Source organism: Pteronotus mesoamericanus, unplaced genomic scaffold (assembly GCF_021234165.1).
Source record: "Pteronotus mesoamericanus isolate MK-2021 breed Mesoamerican mustached bat unplaced genomic scaffold, CSHL_Meso_final scaffold_99, whole genome shotgun sequence".
Taxonomy (NCBI): Eukaryota; Metazoa; Chordata; class Mammalia; order Chiroptera; family Mormoopidae; genus Pteronotus; species Pteronotus mesoamericanus.
This window is the reverse complement of record NW_026555330.1, coordinates 9,016,237-9,036,221: the sequence shown is the minus strand read 5'-3', so window position 1 is coordinate 9,036,221 and position 19,985 is coordinate 9,016,237. Positions and strand designations below refer to the sequence as shown.

The 19,985-nt window shown below is 48.0% G+C and overlaps 1 protein-coding gene across 1 annotated transcript in view; it reads right to left on the bottom strand.

Annotated features, from left to right (window-relative positions):
* Positions 1–19,985, bottom strand: part of VAV3 (vav guanine nucleotide exchange factor 3) — a 270,926-nt gene that overhangs the window by 92,998 nt on the left and 157,943 nt on the right. The window contains exons 16-17 of the mRNA XM_054564899.1: positions 2,739–2,840; positions 2,319–2,419 (exon numbers count right to left, since the gene is read on the bottom strand). Of these exons, the coding sequence (XP_054420874.1) occupies positions 2,319–2,419; positions 2,739–2,840 (203 nt within the window). The remainder of the gene's footprint in view (positions 1–2,318; positions 2,420–2,738; positions 2,841–19,985) is intronic.

The following is a 19,985-nucleotide window of genomic DNA, read 5'->3' as shown; positions in this document are numbered from 1 at the left end:
CCAGCAGCGCAGCCCAGGGCTTAGGAGCCAACTCAGGGCCTGGACCTCCGGGCGCTGAATCTTGGTTCTCACAATGAAACAACTAAGACAAGTCACTTATTTCTCTGTTCCTCAGTTTCTCATCTGCAACAGGAGAAAAGCACTAAAACCAACTTCATGGTACTTTTCTAGGACTAAATGAGAGATCAGTGGTAAAGTACTTAGTACCTGACACTTCATGTATATTTATTGAAAAAAAAAAAAAAAAACCTTTAAAGGCTAGATGCTGTTATTATCTCCATTTGAGGAGGGAAAAAAGATTAAGTACTGGGTCCAAAGTCACCCTGCGAGTGAGCTATGCAGCCAGACTGACACCGACGAGCCTCCCGCGAGGCTGGGCCCCCCACCCCGACGGCCACCTGCCGGCTCCCCCCCCAACCCCCCTGCCTGGGCCGCTCAGCAAAGGACGGGGAACTGACGCAGCAGACGCACCGCTCTTGTGCCTCACGAGACCAGAAATCCCGGCTGCTTCCTACTGACTGGTTTTTTAACATAAAAGTTAAAATTTTAAAGTCCTTTAAATGTCACTCTTGTGTGTCAGTGCAACATTTGGCGCTCATTTTTTTATCCACATTTGCTGTATATCCCCAAAACAGCAAGAAAATTACAGTGGGGGAAATAAAAGACATCTCAACACAACCCCTTGGATCTACATACTGAGTCCCGACTGCGCCCAGGGATGAGCGTCAGCGCTCCCTCATCTGGCTCCCCGCAAGAGCCCCCACATTCTACCGATGAATACGTGGAAGCTCAGAACGTTGAACGAAGTAGCTTCCGCACACTCGCGTCCCTAGTGGATGGCACAGCGCAAGCACCGAGCGCCTCTGCTGGGCTCTCAACGACTCCCCGACACGAGTCCCTGCCGAAAGGGAAGGACCACGCGGGCCGATTCAACGGCCCAGCCTCTCGACGGCCCCTCTAGATCGAACCTCATAAAGCGGGGCTACGGTGTTTACAGGCCCACGTAATTCGTCTCAGTGGGCAAATAATGCGAATTGCCCTCAAAGACATGAAAGGGGGGGGGCCCACGCAAAGAACAATGAAATTTAAGGGATCCGTGGTGTTGGGTACACAAAGAGTCACAATAATAGTATAGGCTATTTCTTCCATATTTTACAACGTTGCCGACTGTTTCTGACCTTCAGAAGCAGGAGCGGGTGCTAACCTTGTCTCCTGTACTTGCCAGGCCTTGAGAAAAGTTGCAGAAGCACCCCGGGCCCTCAGAGGCCGCGGGGGCAGGCCCGGCACGAGGCTCGGGCCTTTCTCGGAGCTGCGGCCCGGCTCTGGCACACAGCACGGCTCCTGGGGCCCCGAGAAACGTCCTCCATGGGGGTGAAGCAAGAGGGGCCTGCTGTGACCTCGGACCTCTAATAGGATTCACACCTTTTCTGAAGTCGGCCCTGAAACGAGCTTTTATTCTCTGGCTCACTTTTCTTCAGATTATCCAAAATAATTCAATGTCCACCTTTTCCTTTGGGAAAATCAAAGGTGGATATGGCTCCCTTTTGAACTCAAGCTGCTAAAGGCCCCTTTCTTCTCTTCAAAAAGTTTGTACTGATTTTGAAAGGTCTGATTGATAAAACACAGAGAAACTCAGGGGAAAAAGGACAAAGAGAAAGAAGAAGAAAGAGAAAGAATAAAGAGGCCAGAAAAGAAAGAGAAGGAAAAGAGCCCAAGAGGAGAGAGAGGGCCAGAAGGCTCCTGAATGCGTGATCGCCAACAGCTCAGAAACCGGCTCATGCAACAATCATGGGGCATTATTTTTAAAAACCAAGGGGAAAATATTGACACAAAATCCAAAGACTATGTGCTCTTTGTTAAATGCCGGAAAATGGCAATGTATTCAGTTCGTTAATTCATGAATTAGTCTGCGTGGTGTTTGCTTCTAGCGTCATTAGCATTTCTGAGCTGGATATTTAAGAGAATAAGGGAGAAATTCAGGAGCTGAAGACAGAAATGATGAGACTTTTTTTGTGTTTGGGTTTTGATCCTCCATTTGTCTGTTTCGGCAGTACCTGTACAGTGTCTGTGAGATCGGGGGGCCGGGGCAGGGGAAGTGGGGAACATGAAACCTCCTGGGCTCCCCTTGTAGCCTCTACCAGCCAGGCAGGTAGAAAAGTCACATGACCCTCAACAATTTTCTACCCGTGCTCAGGAATGGCTGGTGCAAAGCAGTACATACCAGTAAACGCATATGAAGAGTAAACTAGGCCTCAGTGGTGTTTAGCAAGATTTACATCCTAATCAAAAGCAGAATCACAACGATAAACATAACTTACCAGCAGAATTCACTCTGCTACAGTTGTCTACTCTTCCCAAGCATTCTTTGTGGGCCCTCACGCCACACTTAACACACAGGTAGCCTTGGAAAAACGTGCCTCTGCAAGGTCGAATGAGAGAGACAGAGAGAGAGAGGTTAAAGGGTGCTTGGCGCCGCCTCGATGAAATCATCAGCGCAAGATGGGGAGACAAGGGAGCACAGCGCTGTACGCGAAGTCCTCCCGGCGTTGGAAGGGGACCTCCCCAGGGTCTGGAGGGCCTGTCCAGGTTCAAGGCCAAGGGAAGCTCTGGGGGGCCCAAGCAATGAAGTTGCCCCCCGCTGGCTCCCCCCGCCCCACCCCCGGCGGTTGGGAATGCTTGGCTGGGACGTCGGCACTCACCGCCACTCCGGACACGGGGCACCAGGCCCCCGCACTCACCTGAGCAGCATGCGGCAGGCCCTGCAGGAGGTCACCCGGGCGAAGGTGTGCATCTTAAACTCGTGGCAGTTGGAGTCGGCGTGGTCTGGCCTTATGTTAGATCTACACCAAGGAGAAAGAAGGAACTCTGAAGCCAGCGTCACAGAGCAGCAGCGGCCCGTCATCCGAAGCCCAAATGCACCGACATCCCAGCCGGGGGAGATCGGATGAAGCACAAAGGCTACGAAGTAGCAACGCCTCCTCAGAGCCAGCGGCGGGGGAGGCCTGGAAACATGCACCGGACCCTCATGGCGTCAGGGCCAGCCGCCCGCAAGGACATAAGCCCCCTGGTCCTGGTCAGAGCGAGTGTTCCCCGAGAACATCACAGAAGAGCCCCCTAAGTCAACCTGCCAGGGAGAACACGGCACCTGCGGAAGTGGCACGCTGCGGGGTCTCTCTCTGCCCTGGCCGCATCACCGAAATGCGGACGGGCTGCAGGGGGCAGGGCGGGGAGGGGGCTGCCTCCCCAGAGCCCACCTCCAATGTGCGTGTTGCAGTGATCTATGGACGTGAACGAAACTGCTTGGGGAAAAGGTCAGAAACAAAGCGCCAGTCTGCTCATTAAAAACGTCCTCCTTCACAAACCGCTCACTTTCCTTGCCAGGGGAATAAAAACTAAATTATTCTGTCGCTTATGTTTTATATTGTATTTACATTATACAATATTGTAATGTGTTCAAGAACACATTAGGCATGCTGCCAACTGACATTCGCGGCCCATTTCCTCTGTGCCAAGACTGTGACAACCACACGCCGTTCATTGTTGTGTTGAACCTTCCTTCACACCAGTCCTGGCTGTGCCGCACTCGTAAGGCCACTAGTTGACGAGCTAGGACATACAGGCTCACGCCAATGTGTCGAAGATGACAGAGTCAAGGACTCCCACCCAGGCGTGTGCTTTTCGCCACCGAAGCTACGCATTAGTCACCGTAATATCACTAGATTTTGGTGACTAGTAGGTACATTGAAACAGCTAAGGTCAGCCATGTCTAGAGGATTTTTTATATACTCGTAATTCTCCCCTGCCACAGAAGAAAGCAGAAAAGCGAGAAAATGATCAGTTAGAAATGGATACGAATCAGAGATGCACTCAGAAAGCTATGATGATGCTCCCTGAGACGTTACAAGCAATTTGAGGGATTGCAGGAAAAGTCTGAGACGGATGATGGGCGCGTATGTCCCCTCTTGCAGAACACGCACAGAGCGCAGGCGGGCGACCAGGCATCGGTCTCCATGGGACGAGGAGAGCCTTATGGGAACACATTCTTCAAGGCAACAGGGAGCGGCAGGCAGGGAGGCGGCCGGTTGGAGAGGCCCCTGGCCAACCCCCCGGCTGAGTGTGCACGTGCTCAAAATGAGATTGAGCCCCAAGGGGCCGCCTGGGATCTGTACCCCGCGCTACTGGCCGCCTCGCCCTTTAGGAAAATATCCCCACGCAAGCAGAAAAGGCCCGCCATTTCCGCAGGGCGCTGCTGGGTTGCTGATTGAAAATTAGAGCGTTCTCCTTCAGAACGGAGGAGTAAAGGAAAGAGAGGAATCTGGAACAGCACTGTCTTCACATTGTGCAGAAAACACTGGGTGCTCACTCAAGTCCATAAAGCTGGGCATTGGAAAGAACATCCAACCCTCTTTCCTTAGGCAGGAAGGGCTGCTCGTTTCCCTCCATGCATCAAGCTGATAGTCATAGATGAATTGCCAAGTAACAGCTTCGGTCCTGGGGACTTGCAGAAGTCACCAGCCTGGAGTTTCAGACGAGGGTAGGTCTTCTCCAGGCAGGTGTTCATGTTGATGGGTCCCAAACAGGTAAGAATTTCGTTAACTTTCGAAACATGCCTGGGACAGAGCTGGGACAACTTTCTCTTAGGGTCAACTCAAGGTGACCTTGGACCATTTGTATTTTACACTTTCACCGACTAACTAGGAAGAAGCTGACTTTCCAGAAGACAAAAAGCTGAGAGGAGAAGCATACTGAGAGGTCAAAAAGGAAAGTCTTCTAATAAAGACAGTAATTCTGAACACAGTGCTAACAGCAGCTGCCATCAGGGAAATGCGACCTGAGTAGAACAGTAGGGAGGAACTAGTGAAGGGCTTTGAAACCAGAACTGCCTATCATTTTTAAAATTTAAAATCAAACACTAGAGAATGAAAGTTAACTCTCTGACCCTGAGCTGCTGCTGGGGCGCCGTGGAATATAAAGGCAGGGCCGAGGGCAGGGGTCTGAAATTCCACCTGGGCTTCGGTCCGAACTTCCAAACCACTAGCAGTGTGACCTCGGGCAAGTCAGTAAGTGGAAACCAGGAATACTAATCAAATCAGACTCATAAAGTGAGGTCATGCATGTAAAGTGCTGAGGATGCTGCCGGCCCCGGGGCTGGTGTTGGATAAGTACCGGCTATCGTTCCTGAATTGCTGATTCCAAACCACATATTAATGATGTTATCAAGCTGGTGCTTTCTGAGTGGTAAGAGGGCCTTAGGAGCCTTGGGACCGAGTCCCCGGAGGCTTGCCATCAGGAAGGTTGTTATACACTCAGTGTCCTTGGGACCAAAGCCATATATAATTATTAAAGCACAATCAGAAATGGGGTTACCCTGGAGAGGACAAGGATGAAAAAGTCTGGGGAATTACATGAAGTCATATCAAGTGCCAACGAAAGAGAGATGTCAACACACATGTCTATTGCCTGTGGGGACAGAAAAACCAAAGACAGTGAGGTGGCTGGGTGGGAAGACTCGGACAGGTAGCTTGGAACAGAAGAGGACAGAGAAACATGAGAATTATAGACAGGCCAACACGAAGACAAAAATGATCACAAGTGGCATCTTTTGTCCTCCGGGAATGCGCCAGGCACATCAACAGGCTCTAGATGAGCTTTTTCACACCTACTCACAACCCTCATGAGGTCATTCCTTCATTCCATGCTTATTAAATGCCCACCATGTGCGCAGGACGTAAGAGACAGGAACGCAAAGGATCCTTTGGCTGGAGCCCAATAACAGAGAGGGGATGTAAGAGATGAGGAAAGAGAGGCTGAGGCCAGGGGAAGAGGTGAGGTCTTAGACGGGACTGACGTCGCTGATGTCACATTTAGTTGACTCCCTTCAAAAAGAAAAAACAGAAAACCTTTGTGGCTACTATGGAGAGAATTCTTCGTAGTGAGGCAAGAGTAGATAGAGCGAGACTGATTATGGGGTGGGGTTTTCTATCGGTTTGAACTGAGGGTCACACATTGGTAACTCGCTTGCCGGGTCAGGTGGCCACACAGAAAGAATTTCATTTTAATGACCTGCTTTGATGTATGACAGTGTACTTAGGAGAACTTGGAAGGAATCCTGTAGATTTCTCAATAAAATGTTCCCACTTCTTTTGCTTCATTTAGGGCCCATTATTAATACAATTAATGGGCCCATCACATATTTACAAGGCAAGGTCCGCTCACGCTCGAGGGCTCCTGGTAGCTTCACCTGTCTGCTCAGGCGAGCCCTTCTCACCTGCTCCATGGCTGGCCTGAAGCCAAGGACCCCACCCCTCCTCCTGGCCTGGACATCTGTCTCCCTTCTCTGTGTCCCCCATGGCTCCTCAGGCACACAAATCTCAACTGCACACCTGTCCCAACCAAATCGTGATTCCGATCCACCACCGCCCACTCTATCTTCGAACCTAGAAACTGAAGAGAATTGCAATGAATTTTTCCCTCGCCCCCAAGCCCTCTGCATAACACCTCCTCAAAAGTTCCGGTCCCTGCTCTCTTCTCACTACCTAATCCAAGCCCTCAATCTCTCTCAGCTAAGTTGTGATGATGACCCTATCATTCCACCTGCTACTTTCGCGCCCTAATTATATCCACCTTCTATACCATTCCCAGAATTACCTTCAAAAAATAAACAAGTGGTGATCTCACTCCCCTCCCCTTGCAGACTTTTGCTGGTTCCTACTGGCTAAGGGATAAAGTGAAAACTTCCTGCAATGGCCACAAGGGGTCATAAACTGTACCTCTGGCCGCCTCTCACGTGCCTCTTCTTTCCCAAGGGCTCACAAGACACACACGATAGATACAAAGACCTTCCCCCAATTCCCAAACACGTTCTTCTCTCCCACAATCCTGTGTTTCTATAGTGCATCCACTCTGCCTAACATGCTTCCCCTAACCTGCAACTGCTCGTTTGCCTGGTTCCTCACCGAGGACCAGATAAAACAAGGCTGGTCACATGAACGTTCTCTGCCATCGCCATAGGTCGCCATTATTAAAACTCCCAGAAGGGAAGTGGATGCTCACTGTACATCACATCGTTTAGAAAAAAGAAGTCTAGGCAGGCTGGCATGAGGAAGTGCTGCGTCCTTGGCACAACAAATGACCTTGTCATTAGCCTCCCAAGGGTCATTCCCAAACCCAGGTTCCCAGGAGCCAGCCAGGGCCAACTAGCAAGTAACTCTTAAAAAGACAGCGAACGCAAGCCTTCCAAGTTCACTCTTGTCTGCACAAAAATGTCTAAGAAAAATCCTAGCATGAAATATTCAGGTTCTGTATGAATGAAACTTAGAAAATAAAAAGTATTGAACCAACTAGAAACAAGCTATATAGCCAAATTCTTGAATAAGATGCTTGCGTATATTATTATAAATACACTATCTCTTCTCCAGTTAAAATTTAAAACAATTTCTTAGTCCCAGACTAACACACACAATTATATCCCAAGATATAATTGATTAACTATTAAACATCATTACAGATTTTGTGCTTAACTTCCTTGCAACCAAAGCGAAGAGGAAACAGGATCATTTCTGGGATAACTGTATAAGTCTCTCTAGCACCAAAGGATAAGAAAAAAGGTTCTGATGGATTTTCATAAAAGGGACCATGATGTGTGATATATAACCAATACCTTGAGCAACATCCTTACCAATACAGTTGTGTATCTGACCTTTCTAGTCCTTCTTGGTATGAGCCATAGGCATAATGCAGAAGTTCTACACAGGAAAAGCAATTCCATAGGACCTAGTTCATCTACATATCATCATTTAAACGGCTACCGTCTCCCCAAAGTCACATATCAAGCTTTAACTAGTCAAACAGCTTTCAAACGTAGGAATTAATGACTCTAAACATATGGAAGTTATCTATAGATAAGGCGCACGTTTGTGCCAAATCTTCCAGTACTAGATCTAGAGGTAGCAGCCCTTAAAACTTAGAAGACATTTCTAAAACAAACAAAAGGCTATTTTTATCTTGATATTAGGTTATAGGTAAATCATTCCTCCATGAGAACTGAAGGCAGATCTGATAAGTACACAGACCCCTGAGCTCCAGAGAGACCTGAAGTTGTTTGAAACAGAAACACCACACAGTCCCCAACAGGCAGAACAGATCGCTGAGTGAGTTCGGAAATGGAGCAAAGTTGGTTAAGTTATTCGTATACCCTTAGAATTACCACCTAAACATTCAGGAATGTCAGAATAATGCATCCATGTTGTGTTTTTCAAGTCTCAAGCCTTATGAAGTCTCCAGTTCTGAAATGGCACATTTAAATTAAGTCTAAGCCAAAAATAAAAATAAGATTGATCATTTTATACCCCACATTTAGATTTCCCTGTACAATTCTACATTCAGCCCTGGCTGGTGTGGCTCAGCAGACTGAGCACCAGCCTGAGAACCAAAGGGTCGCTGATTCGATTCCCATTCAGGGCACATGCCTGGGTTGTGGGCAAGGTCCCCAGGAGGGAGTGCATGAGAGGCAACCACACATTGATATTTCTCTCCCTCTCTTTCTCCCTCCCTTCTCCTCTCTCTATAAATAAATAAAGACTCGGCATTTAAGGGTCTTGTTAAGTGGTGATTTTTCTTGTTGTTTTTTCCTTTCTTCTGTTAACAGGAAAAGTTACAGAATACAACCCAAATATTTATTTTTAAAATATCCTATATTGTGCCACGGCCGAGTGGCTCAGTTGGTTAGAGCATTGTTCCATATGCCAAAAGGTTGCAGGTTTAATTCCTGGTCAGGGCACATGCCTAGCTTGCAGGTTTGCTCTCCAGGTGGGGCGCCTACAGGAAGCAACCGATGCATGTTTCTCTTTCACACTGATGTCTCTCTTGCACGTGCATGCTCGTTCACTCTTGCTCTCTCTCTCTCTCTTTCTAAAATCAATGAAAACATATCCTTGGGTGAGGATTAAAGAAATAAATAAAATAAAATATCCTATATTGTGAAGTTAAGTCCACCAAGTAGATAATAGAGAAGTACAAAAGACTTTTTTCATACAATCTTTCAGTAAATAAACTACGCAAATCCTTACTTGTTTTTTCACAATTTGTTCCCATAACACCATCACACACTAATTACACTGCTGGGCATCTGAAAAGGTAAGAAAACGAAAAACAAACAGGTCTTCACAAGCCAAGTTTTAAAAAAAAAATGATTCAAAGGGACACCTGCACCTATTCCTAAGGATTTACAAAAGGAATGAAAACCAAAATGAGATTTATAAATCACATCCAAATCTTATTCTTTATATTCCAAATCACGCATGGTCTTTTATCTTGGGAAATAAATAAATACTTTCAAAATACCAATAAAAATAAGATAATGCTTGGCTCTGAAAAATAGTATTTTCTTATCTGTTACATATTGCACTTTATTTCACTCAACGCAGGCTTCATAGTAATTCTGAATACACATCTATCACGGAATTTCTGGGACATCTGCAGGAAATTACTGAGTAAAATGTAAAGTTAGTTGAGTCCATAATAAATTTAAAGTGGAAAAGTGTCAGACTACATGTAATATGGGTCTTTATTTGTTACACCCTTGATGTGTGGCTTTTGGCACGTGGCGTACCTTCCTGTTTTTAGTGTCTTCACCAATCAGAGAGCTATGCTGTCATTCCTACTGCTGAAGGCCTGGCCCAGGAGCGAGGGAAGGGAGAAGAGCTGCCACTTGTTTGTACCTGTTCTCTGTATCACTCAGGTTTGGTCTGAAGATTAAATGAAAACACACCTATATGCATCCTGCTATACTTCCTGCACTAAAAGTGGGAAGCATTATACAAATACCCGAGGCTGATCCTACTATTGCTGTTGTTGTCACAAGTGACAACGGTGTCGTGGAAAACTCAGAGGTCTCACACAGGCAGAACAAAATGAACGATGGCCAGCCCATCCCTGTATTCTGAATCGATGGGAGCAAAGCTTTTCTTGTATTAGACATTTAATATGCATATTAAAGCTTATTATTTTTAGGGATTTAGTCCTACATCCAACAGAGGCACTGAGCGCCTTGTACGTGCTGGTTGTTTTCTCACACGAGGACTACAGCCGTGAATTTCTCTGTCTCCTCCAAAGACAGGGCTCCAGTAAATTTGGTTATCTTGCTTTACTTGAATTCTTCCATTAAAGTAGACTGTTCATCCTCTTGGTAGTAAATGACAGAGAGTTGTCTCAATGTTCAGGGTTATACAGCATTGGGTTAGTTATTTCATGTAAAGGAGAGATTCTAGAGCATGTGGATTTCCTCATTCTCTGGTCTGATAAAGCTGCACTGTAATTCAAACAGCCAAGATGACATGAACCAGGCATGCTGGCTTGGCGTGGTGAATTTGACTCTTGCAGCACATTTCAAATTCTGTGTCTGATAACACGGAAGTTTTCTGTTTTAGAAGCCCAGGAAGACGGAGATGACATGGCCACAAAGAAATCTTTGGGGTTTCTGAACTCTGAAAGGGACTCTGAAAGGTAATCTACAAGCTTTGTCAGGATTTACCCTTCAACTGCAAGGATGATCGTAGAAGAAAATCTATGAAATTTGGACATTCCATCCTTTGTACATAAAATCACTGTTTTATACTAAACTCCACGTGCAGAAGGTCGATACAAATTGAGCAGGATTTCAGTCTAAATTTGGCGTGAATGGAGGCTCCTAGCGCTTACCAAAACCAAAAGTGACTGTTCAAAGAAATCGAGGACTTTAAAAAGTTAAATATACTTATGAAGGGAAGAGGCGTATTCATTAGTGACATTTCTATGACAAAAGAGACCACGAATAAAGACTTTTCCAGCGGTGTGCTGACATGCCAGCCCACGGGGGACGCTGTGGTCAGGAGGGCGCCTGTGGTCTGCGTGCTGGCCGTGGTGCTGAAGAGACAGGACTCCGCGTGGACGGCGTGTGAAGACGCACACACCTGAGCGGGACCTGCAGAGCCGCCTGCCAGGCAGTCGCAGCGCTGCCTGGGGACCAGACACAAGAACTAGAGATGGGAGGAGAGAAGGGAGGCGGGAGAGTCCCCACGCCCGAGCTGATACGACTGAAGCTTTAGCCAAATGAGAGAGCGGGGCTTGCTGTTCCAAGGTTTACGATGGGCAAAGCAAACACTTGGCGTGAGAGCTGGTGTCCAGAGTTCTGGGTGGACCAGAAAACGATGTGTGGGCTCATGTTTCTAGATCAAGTTTAAGCACAAGAAATGGAACAGGGCTCAGGAAAACCGGGCAGCAATAGAAAAATAGGTCTGGGGGGTGGGCTGTGAGGGTCCACTCAGCAGACGGTTAGAGTAAGATCGTTGATCCCAATGTACGGGCTGCTGTTGGATATGCGAACTGGTCCTAAAGCACTTCCCGCAGCCAATCGGGGCTGCGAAGGGCTGACAGACGAGAACCGCGAGGCCAGGGACCTTAACCAAGGCCAAGGGCCTTTGGGAAGCTTTCAGTGTCTGAGCTGGAAAGAGAGGGCGCGCAGCTCTGAGGGGGCAGTGCCTGCAGCATTTGCAGCTGCCACGGGGCTGGCAGCAGTGGGGAGCAGTCTGGGCAGGCGAGGAAAACAGAGGCTGCGAGGGCGGCGGGCACGCCTGACCTCCGGGGACTGGACGGTGACGAAGTCGTGCTTTTCCCACAGCACCTGGGCAGAAACAAACACAGGCGTGTCTCTCTCCAAAAGGAAAATACAGCCCCCGCACCAGAACCAAGGTGACCTCAGAAGAAGGGAAAGCCCGGTGTTTCTGAAGCCTGTCCATCAGCCTGAAGAAAATCCGAAGCTGCCTTCACACTGCACCTCACACAGGACAGCAGGAACGTCAGGCACCGTCCGCTGCCTCCGGCCCACAGTGGCTGAGGGCCACCGGGCACGTGACGCGCTGCTTTATGTCCTCCCTTGGCTCTGAAGGAAGTGGATGCACACCTGAGAAGACGACCTGGGTGCCCAGAAGAGCGTGCAGCAAAGGGGCTGTGCAGGGTTTCAAAACATGCAAAAAAGCCAGAACACAACTCTAGCTTCCACCGTGAAGCATTGCAGGGAGCCTCAGTTCCTGCCTTCCAGCCGACTACTGGGGTTTTCTTTCCTTCAAAACTAATTACATTAGAGAGACTCCAAGTAAAATATTCTGCAAAGCAGGCCTCTCACCATCCTTGCCAATGAACCTCAGATTGCCCTGTGATTTGGGATTCTCTACCCTACAGTCTCTATCCATTTTGAAATCATTTAAACTCCCCAATGAGGCCAAAAGCACACAGAACAGTAAAACTCAAGTGGCTCTTCCTAAAACAAAAACCCGAACAGTCTCACTGGCTTGAAATAGATGCATGAGCCAGTTGACCTCAAAAAAAAGAAAGAAAAAAAAAGAGAAAAAAAAATTACCGCCTTCAAAACATATCCAGACATGCTAGCAAATGGACTCATTTCCAAAAACACTGGAGTGTCTACGATGCTCTAGATAATGTGTAACAAAAATGCAATTAAATCCCTGACCCTGGAAGGTTGCGTTCTGAGCAAAAGAGGGCCGCTGGGGCCTGCAGCGCCTCCGCAGCCCCTGCTTCCAGGGGGCTCGGCGTGAACAGCCGCAGGGCAGTGCTACTGACTCCTTCCCCGAAGAACTGCCCCGCTGGACTTGACCGGCCACAAGCACTGGGAGCCCACATCACAGCCACAGCCACCAGGCTCAGCCCCGACGTGCGCCGCTGCCCTCCAGGGCTGCCCCCGCAACCCCCCAACGCAGACTGGCACCGTCGAGCACCACCGCACGGCCTGCGGCGCATTCTCCTTCATCAGCCACCGTCCTCCGCGTGGACCCTCTGGCTTCTGCCTGGACTCTCCCTCTGGGCCCCTCCACGGACAGCCAGCAAGGCACTTAGATTTCTTCCTACTCCTAAGAGATGACCTTCCGGCCACATGCACGAAAGCTTTTGGGAAGGGGCCAAACAGGCCCCGGCCCCCGTCTGTCCACTCCAGCCAGAGCTCTGAGCCCACGCCCCTCTGGGAGGAGAAACCCGAAGCCTTGGACGGTGTCCGGTCCCTGCAGCACCGCGACCGCCGGTGACACGCGCTTCCTCATTTATGCCGCCACGGCTCTGTGGGACAAACATTACTACCTCTATCTGCAGATTATGAAACTGAGGCTCGTAGAGTGGAAGTAAATTTTTGAGGGTCACCTAACTAGAAAATCTGAGGGCTGAGATTCAAATGTTGCGCACTAATTTCTAAAACGAATGCTTTCGACCCTCTATTTGGTGTGACCTCCATGTTAATAAAGAAGAGAGAAGTGGTAGGGGTCTTGGTTTCTAGGAATTTGCAGCCGGCCCGTCCCTGCGATGATGACCAGGAGAACAGCGCCAGCCCGTGAACACGACGTCCCCCAGCCAGGCAGGACCCTCAGCAAGGCTGTGGCCACCGCAAGCCCACTGAGCTCAGGGCTCTGACCCCCGGCCGCCCCGGCGTGCAAGCTGACGCCACATTAGACGGCCAGGCAGCAGGCAGCTGCAGGCGCCGGCCCGTGGTCCAGCAGCTCGGGGACAATCAAACACTGCCATCAGCTACCCAACACAGAGCGGCTTGCTCCTTCCCAGCCCCTGAGGAGGCCTCGGGTCACGCCTTCATTCCGCCACATTTACGTCAGCAGCACCCCTATTTTCCCACTGTTGTAAAATAAGAGCGCGATGTCCCAACAACACAGAGCTGACGGTAAGGCTGAATGAGTCAATGCACACGAAGGGCCTGCCCCGTGTCTGACTCGCGGTGCACACGGAATAAACGGTAAACAGCATTACTGTTTACCTGTACACGCTGTAAGGAAGATGCGGCATTCCCGGGCTGTGATTTCATAACTGAGGCTCATGAGAGACAGGAACCTGCCCCAACTCCTAAAGCTATTAGTGGGCTGAGCTCTGACTTGCTTGGTAATGACGACCCAATAGTAAGGAGTCTGCAAGTGATCACATGGGTCAAAAACAACAGGTTGACTTTAAGTAGGAAAATGTTATCTCCAACAGCAGCATCTCATCACAAGCTCAAAAGAGACCCGTTTGGTTCTGGCTGGCACGGCTCAGTGGATTGAGCGCCCGCCTGCAAACCGAAGGGCTGCTGGTTCGATCCCCAGTCAAGGCACATGCCTGGGGTGCGGGCCAGGTCCCTGGTAGGGGGCGCACAAGAGGCAACCACACATTGATGTTTCTCTCCCTGTCTTCCTCTCTCCCTTCCCCTCTACACAAATAAATAAATCTTTTTTGAAAAAGAGAGAGAGACCTGTTTAGTCAAGGCACCTCTCCCAGGCTCACTTGTCTCAGCTCTAAGCAGTTTTTCCCGGTTGTGAACACTCTTCCTTCTCTCCACGAGCCCCAGTCCTACTTAGCCCTGTAGTTCCGGTCCTTCCTTTTCCTTAGGACCCTCCCGGCTCACTGTAGACCACATGATCTGTCCTTTCTCTGAAATTATGTGGCACTTACCACCTGAAAACTGTCTTATATTATTTCTCTGCTGCTCTAGTCATTCCTTTATACAACAAATATTTATTGAATGCCTAATGTGCTGGAGAGGAAAACACACACACACACACAGACCCTTGCCTTAGGCCCTTTCCATCTGGGATGAAGATGAAGAATTTAAAGAAGTAAATCTAATAAAGTGTCCCCAGAGCTGTAAGATAGGGAGGAGAATAAAGAAGAGATTGATCAGCCCTGCAGTGCGGGTTGGTGGGGGTGTTGGGGGGGGGGCGGGAAAAGAGAGCAGTTGCCTTCGATCTGAGCTGGAAAGATACAAAGGAGTTTCCTCGCAGACGCCGGGAGCGCCCAGCCCGCAGGCAGGTCAAGACCTCGGGGCTCCAAAGCCCAGAGCAGCAGAAGGGGCTGGCACGTCCTGGCCTCCCTGGAGCTCAGTCTGGTCGCAGCCCTAGACCTGGAAAACCACGCGGCTGGAGCTGGGCGGGGGCCGCCGGGTGTGGCCCGTGTACGCTCCCCGGGGTCTCATCCCCGCCTGCAGGCGAGGAGGGAGCCTTGCAGAACGGGCTGCAGACACCCACATGGTGTCTGCGTCACGTTGGGATTGGGGGGAACCAGGGACCGGGAGACACCTTCCAAGACAACTGTCATAGGCTGGTTGGATGGGTCTGAAAGTCTAAACTGAGACAGTGACCTTGGGAGTGAAAAACGAGTCAAAATTAAAGGTCAAGCCCACAGGAGAGCTGCGAGCCGGTGTCGGGACCGGCAGCTTAGGTCGGTGGGGCTTCCCGTCGTGACGCTGCAGCAGGGACACCAGTTAAGAGGCAAACAGCAGCCCAAAAAGAATTGACAGAAACCCCGACTCTGTATGTGGTACCAGTGTTGTCGGCAGGCAGGGCCTTTGCCTCAACGGTCCTCCAGCTCGAAGGCTACTGACCCCTGGGCTGAATTTTCCGTAAAGATGGTGAAAAGTACATGGAAGAAGGTAATGGGGAGGGGGGGGGAGGGGAGGGGAGGGTCAGGGTGCGCTGCGGAAGGCTGACTTCATTCTCAGGGGCTGCTGCCTCCAGATCAAGCTTTAAAAATGCTGGCCAGGCCGAGCAAATTTCAAGAGCTAATCAGAGCCCATTTTCTGGGTTTCCTGGGCCAGTATTTGGCTCCCACACAGGAATTCCTTCATTCAGTGACAATTTCTATTCACATGCTATTCCTTCACCTTAGAGCAACAAGGTAACCATGTTATCCGGGGAAGTATGTACCTTCAAACAGCAATCCTAACAAAGGAAGGCCAACGCAAACCTCCTTTGAATTTCGGTTATTGCTGGGTGAAAAGAAAAATCGCTAATGGAAGATTTTAATATTATGCTATCAATATCTCTATTGCAGAAATAAATGATGACATGTGATAGCCCACCTTCAGGGCTGTTGGAAAAAAAAAATCGATGATCTTTTAAAAATCTGATCGCTGATATTTGCAAAGTGCTTTTGGTTCAGAAGAGGAAAAGCACTAAAAGAGTATACACACAGGGAAGTCAATCAATCTATTCAGAAAAAGAAGTTGCTCGTAGAAGACAAACAAATCACTGCAAAGCAGAATTTTATTAAACCCTCCTTAGGGCTGAGCCTCCCACAAGCTACAGGAAGCCTGCCGGAACCTCTGCGCTTGGGCTGTGGGAGACGCGATTCGTGGAGCGGTGCTGGCCACTGATGGCTGCTGGCTCAACTCAGCGTCCCCGGCCTGGTCCCAGAACGGTCTCGGAAGAAGTCACCGATTAAAGGAACCAATGCTTTCTCTATATAATAACACTTTGGGTTATGAAGTGTTTACTATCAAACGGCCCCCTCACTGACCACTAGTCATAACAGTTTCCGGGATCGTACACCCTCTGTGCTTCGTGATCAAGGGTCCTCAGCCAGTTTCTTTGGCTGCTGCAAAAGAACAGCATGTTCACCTGAACGGGCATAGCCTATGAATCTTATTCGTTATGATTTTGAATGTAAGCAACGCCTTCATTTATAATTAACCTAATTAAACTAATCTTCAATGTTTATTTAATCATCATTTCCATAGACGGAGGAAGACTTATGGAAGTTACCTGATGGTTTACAGAGCAGACACACAGAATTCAAAGCATATTGTCACCATGAGGGCGTGAAAGCCTTAACCCTCCCAAAGAGACCATAAACCATTATTGTCTGGCATGCATGACCATACACGTTCTTATTAACACACATGTGCACACACACGTGCACGCGCCCGCACACAAGTCGTTCCTGTCCATGGATTTGTGAGAACCGAAAGAAAACAAGCATAAGAGAAAAGCGTCAGGACTGCTGGGTAGAGATAAAGGAGAGTAAACTTACACTATTATTCTTCTACCACAAGAAGCTTCCAAACCACCCCCAACTTCTGTTACCATTCACCAGTCTTCAACGCATTTGAGAAAGAGGCGGCACAGAGTCTAATAGAGGAGCAAAGTTTCTAGTGATGCAAGAAAACAATAGATCACAAAGAGTTCTCAACCCCCTGTTCAACCAACTGATGAACTGAGTCCCAGAAACGGAAACAGCCCCGCCTGGGCCACGTGGCCAGTCAGGGGTGGGATGTGAGTCCCCCCTTATCTTTTTTCCCCTTGTCCTTCACTCTTTGAACTGCACGCCAGTGTCTTTTCCATTTGGTTCTCTATTCTGTTTGTGGGATGATGAATAAGATCTGAGCAATTAAATCTCAGAATCTTTAAGCCTTCATTACTATTCATCGTTAACATTATCCTCAGCTGCCTTCCCTTCCCTCCAAATTATTAAAGAATATGACTAAAGCATAAATTAATCATTAGGCTTTTAACCTCCAAACACCTTTATGAAATCAGGTTTATTGGCAATTTTACATAAATGTGAATTCTCACTTTCCAAATGAATTGAAAAACCAATTGCAAACAGCCTACTAATAAACACTTAAAATTAATATTTGACTATTTCCTCAACCAGTTAGATATTCAGATTGTCAGCCTATCTGGTATATTCAAAATGGCCAGCTGGCCACATTTTAAATTAAACATAAGCCCACGAGATTCAGCCATTGTGGGCTTTGTACATTTAGACTTGTGTCAATATCAAGAGTCAATACAAACCTAATACTAAAACACTCAATCTTGTACGTTGAAATTTTATAAAACCAAGGATTCTCATAGAGCATCAGTACCCTTTTAGAGTCATTTCTAAACCCCCAAATAAACTCAGTCTAAGGGGAGTTTTATTATAATTGAATATGGAATTGCAAGTTGGACTGCGCAACACATCAAACAATTGAACAAGCAAGAAGTTTAATTAAATTTCTAATTCACTTTGGATTTCCCTCTATCCTGCAAATGTAAGGCTCCGCGCTAGTACCAAGTGTTCAGGGGTCAGGAATGCCTGCTGAAGATGAATCTGTAATGTCAACAGTCAGCCATACATAATGTCAAATGGATGGTGGAATAACGGGTCCTATTGCTAATAGCCACTAGGGGGCGCTGGCTGAGATTTTCTCATCTACCCCAAGTCACTGGTCTCTGGACAGGGATATTGGGAAAAGGTAGCTGCCCCCATTTGATGGAAGACAAACCCACTAATAAAAGGTATGTCTTGAAAGAGACTCGATCATCATCCTACTACTCGCTAACCCCGGGGCTGTGGGTAAATTCCTGTCTAGACAAAGTTATCCTGGGTCCAACTGGATACACAATCTGAGATCGGCCAGTGCATAGGCATCAATTACCACTCTGGTAACTGATCTACTTATAAAAAGGCTGAGGCGAGAGGGGGTGGGCATTGCGCCTGACCACTGTAGTTCCAGATCTAGGGCATTTTGTAACATGGCCCTAGAGAAAAGCTGTCATGAGGACAGCCTCACATGTATGAGTATGTATGGTTCATATAACTGTATATGTAGAAGTGGGTGTATGCGTCCTACACAAAATGTCACCAGATCACCTGTACTGAGGAAAAGGCTCAGCACAGACTACTCACCAGCTTGCACAAGCCTAATGCCACAAGCAAGAAGGATGCTTAGCTATATAACCAGCTGAAAAAGCATCTGCAAGACAAGAGACAGTAACGCAGGCCTAGGGCTGAACGCACTCATCATTGTCACTGAGCATCATTCTAATCTTGCTACTTCCTAGCTTGAAGGACTCATGATGGTTTCTAACTCGTTCTCCCCAGTCTCTATGGTAATGTAGAAAACCCATTCCATTGCTCTATGGTGTTTCCTCTAGTAAATCAAATCCTCGCAAAAACTGTTCCGTTCTTTCTCAGTCTGGAAGATGCTTAGGTCATCGCGATAATTGAGAAACGCCATTCCAACCCTCACCACCATTAAACAGCCCGGGAAGAGTTCTGCCTCAGTAAACGGTGACCTTGGGTCTGGTTTGTTATGTATGCAACACTTGTTCCAAGCTATCCCGTTTTTAAAATGCACCGACAGCAACAGCTTTAATTTAAAATGCCAGTGTTCGATATGTCAAAGCTCAAATATTCTCTGAGAAGGAGCTTTAATGTGTATATATTATTAATGCACTATCAAAGAACAGATCCCCAAGTTGATTCCAACCAACGAGTCATTAGTCAAAGACTACATAGAGCGGACCTGGTGCACAATAATAGATGGATTTTGTTTCTGGTTGCTCTTGCTCCGGCTGTCCGGGGAGCAGAAACAAAGGAACGCACAGCCAGCCTGCAGCTTCGGGTTAGGAGCCAGAAACCTGAGTCCGACACGGCATCGGCCTCATTCCTCCCTCGGCCCTGGGAGAAGCAGCCTTCGGGGGCGGCACTGGAGGGCACACCTCGCAGCGTGGCAGGCCGCGGGGGGTCGGGCGGGGTCCTCCGCCGCCCACCGGGCGGCTCAGGCAGGCTGCTTACGTCTCCGGTCCTTCATCTTCTCATTGGCAACCACAGAAGTAACTGCCCCCCGATCACTTTTATGAAGATTCAGTGAGGCAGATATAAAAAGTATAGCTCTGTGCTTAGAAATATAACATTAATGTCAGTGAATGTTAATTCTCTTATAGGACTGAGGTAAGGAAAGATTTAAAGAATAGTTAAGTACTAAAAGGGGGTTTTTGTTTACCATGACAATAGTAAACTATAAAATAGGATAGTATTTTTAATGCAATTTTTTAATTTAACAATGCCCATCAATTTAGGGCATCTGTGACTTTTTTTTTCTTTTAATCCTCACCCAAGTATATTTTTTTAAATTGATTTTAGAGAGAGAGAAAAGGGGAGGGGACAGAGAAAGAAACATAAATGAGAGTTCGCATCCCAGCTGGGGATCGAACCTGCAACACTGTGGTATGCGGGAAGATGCGCCAATCAACTCAGCCACCTGGCCAGGGCGCTATCTGTGTCTTTGAAAATTACCTTCTCTTTTTCAAAGGCCTGGCTGCTAGAAGTCTGCTGTTCTAATAAGCGGCAGACAGGTCAAGCACAAAGGTCAGATGACCACTTCTAATCTGGCTCTTCCCAGGCAGAAGCAGCCA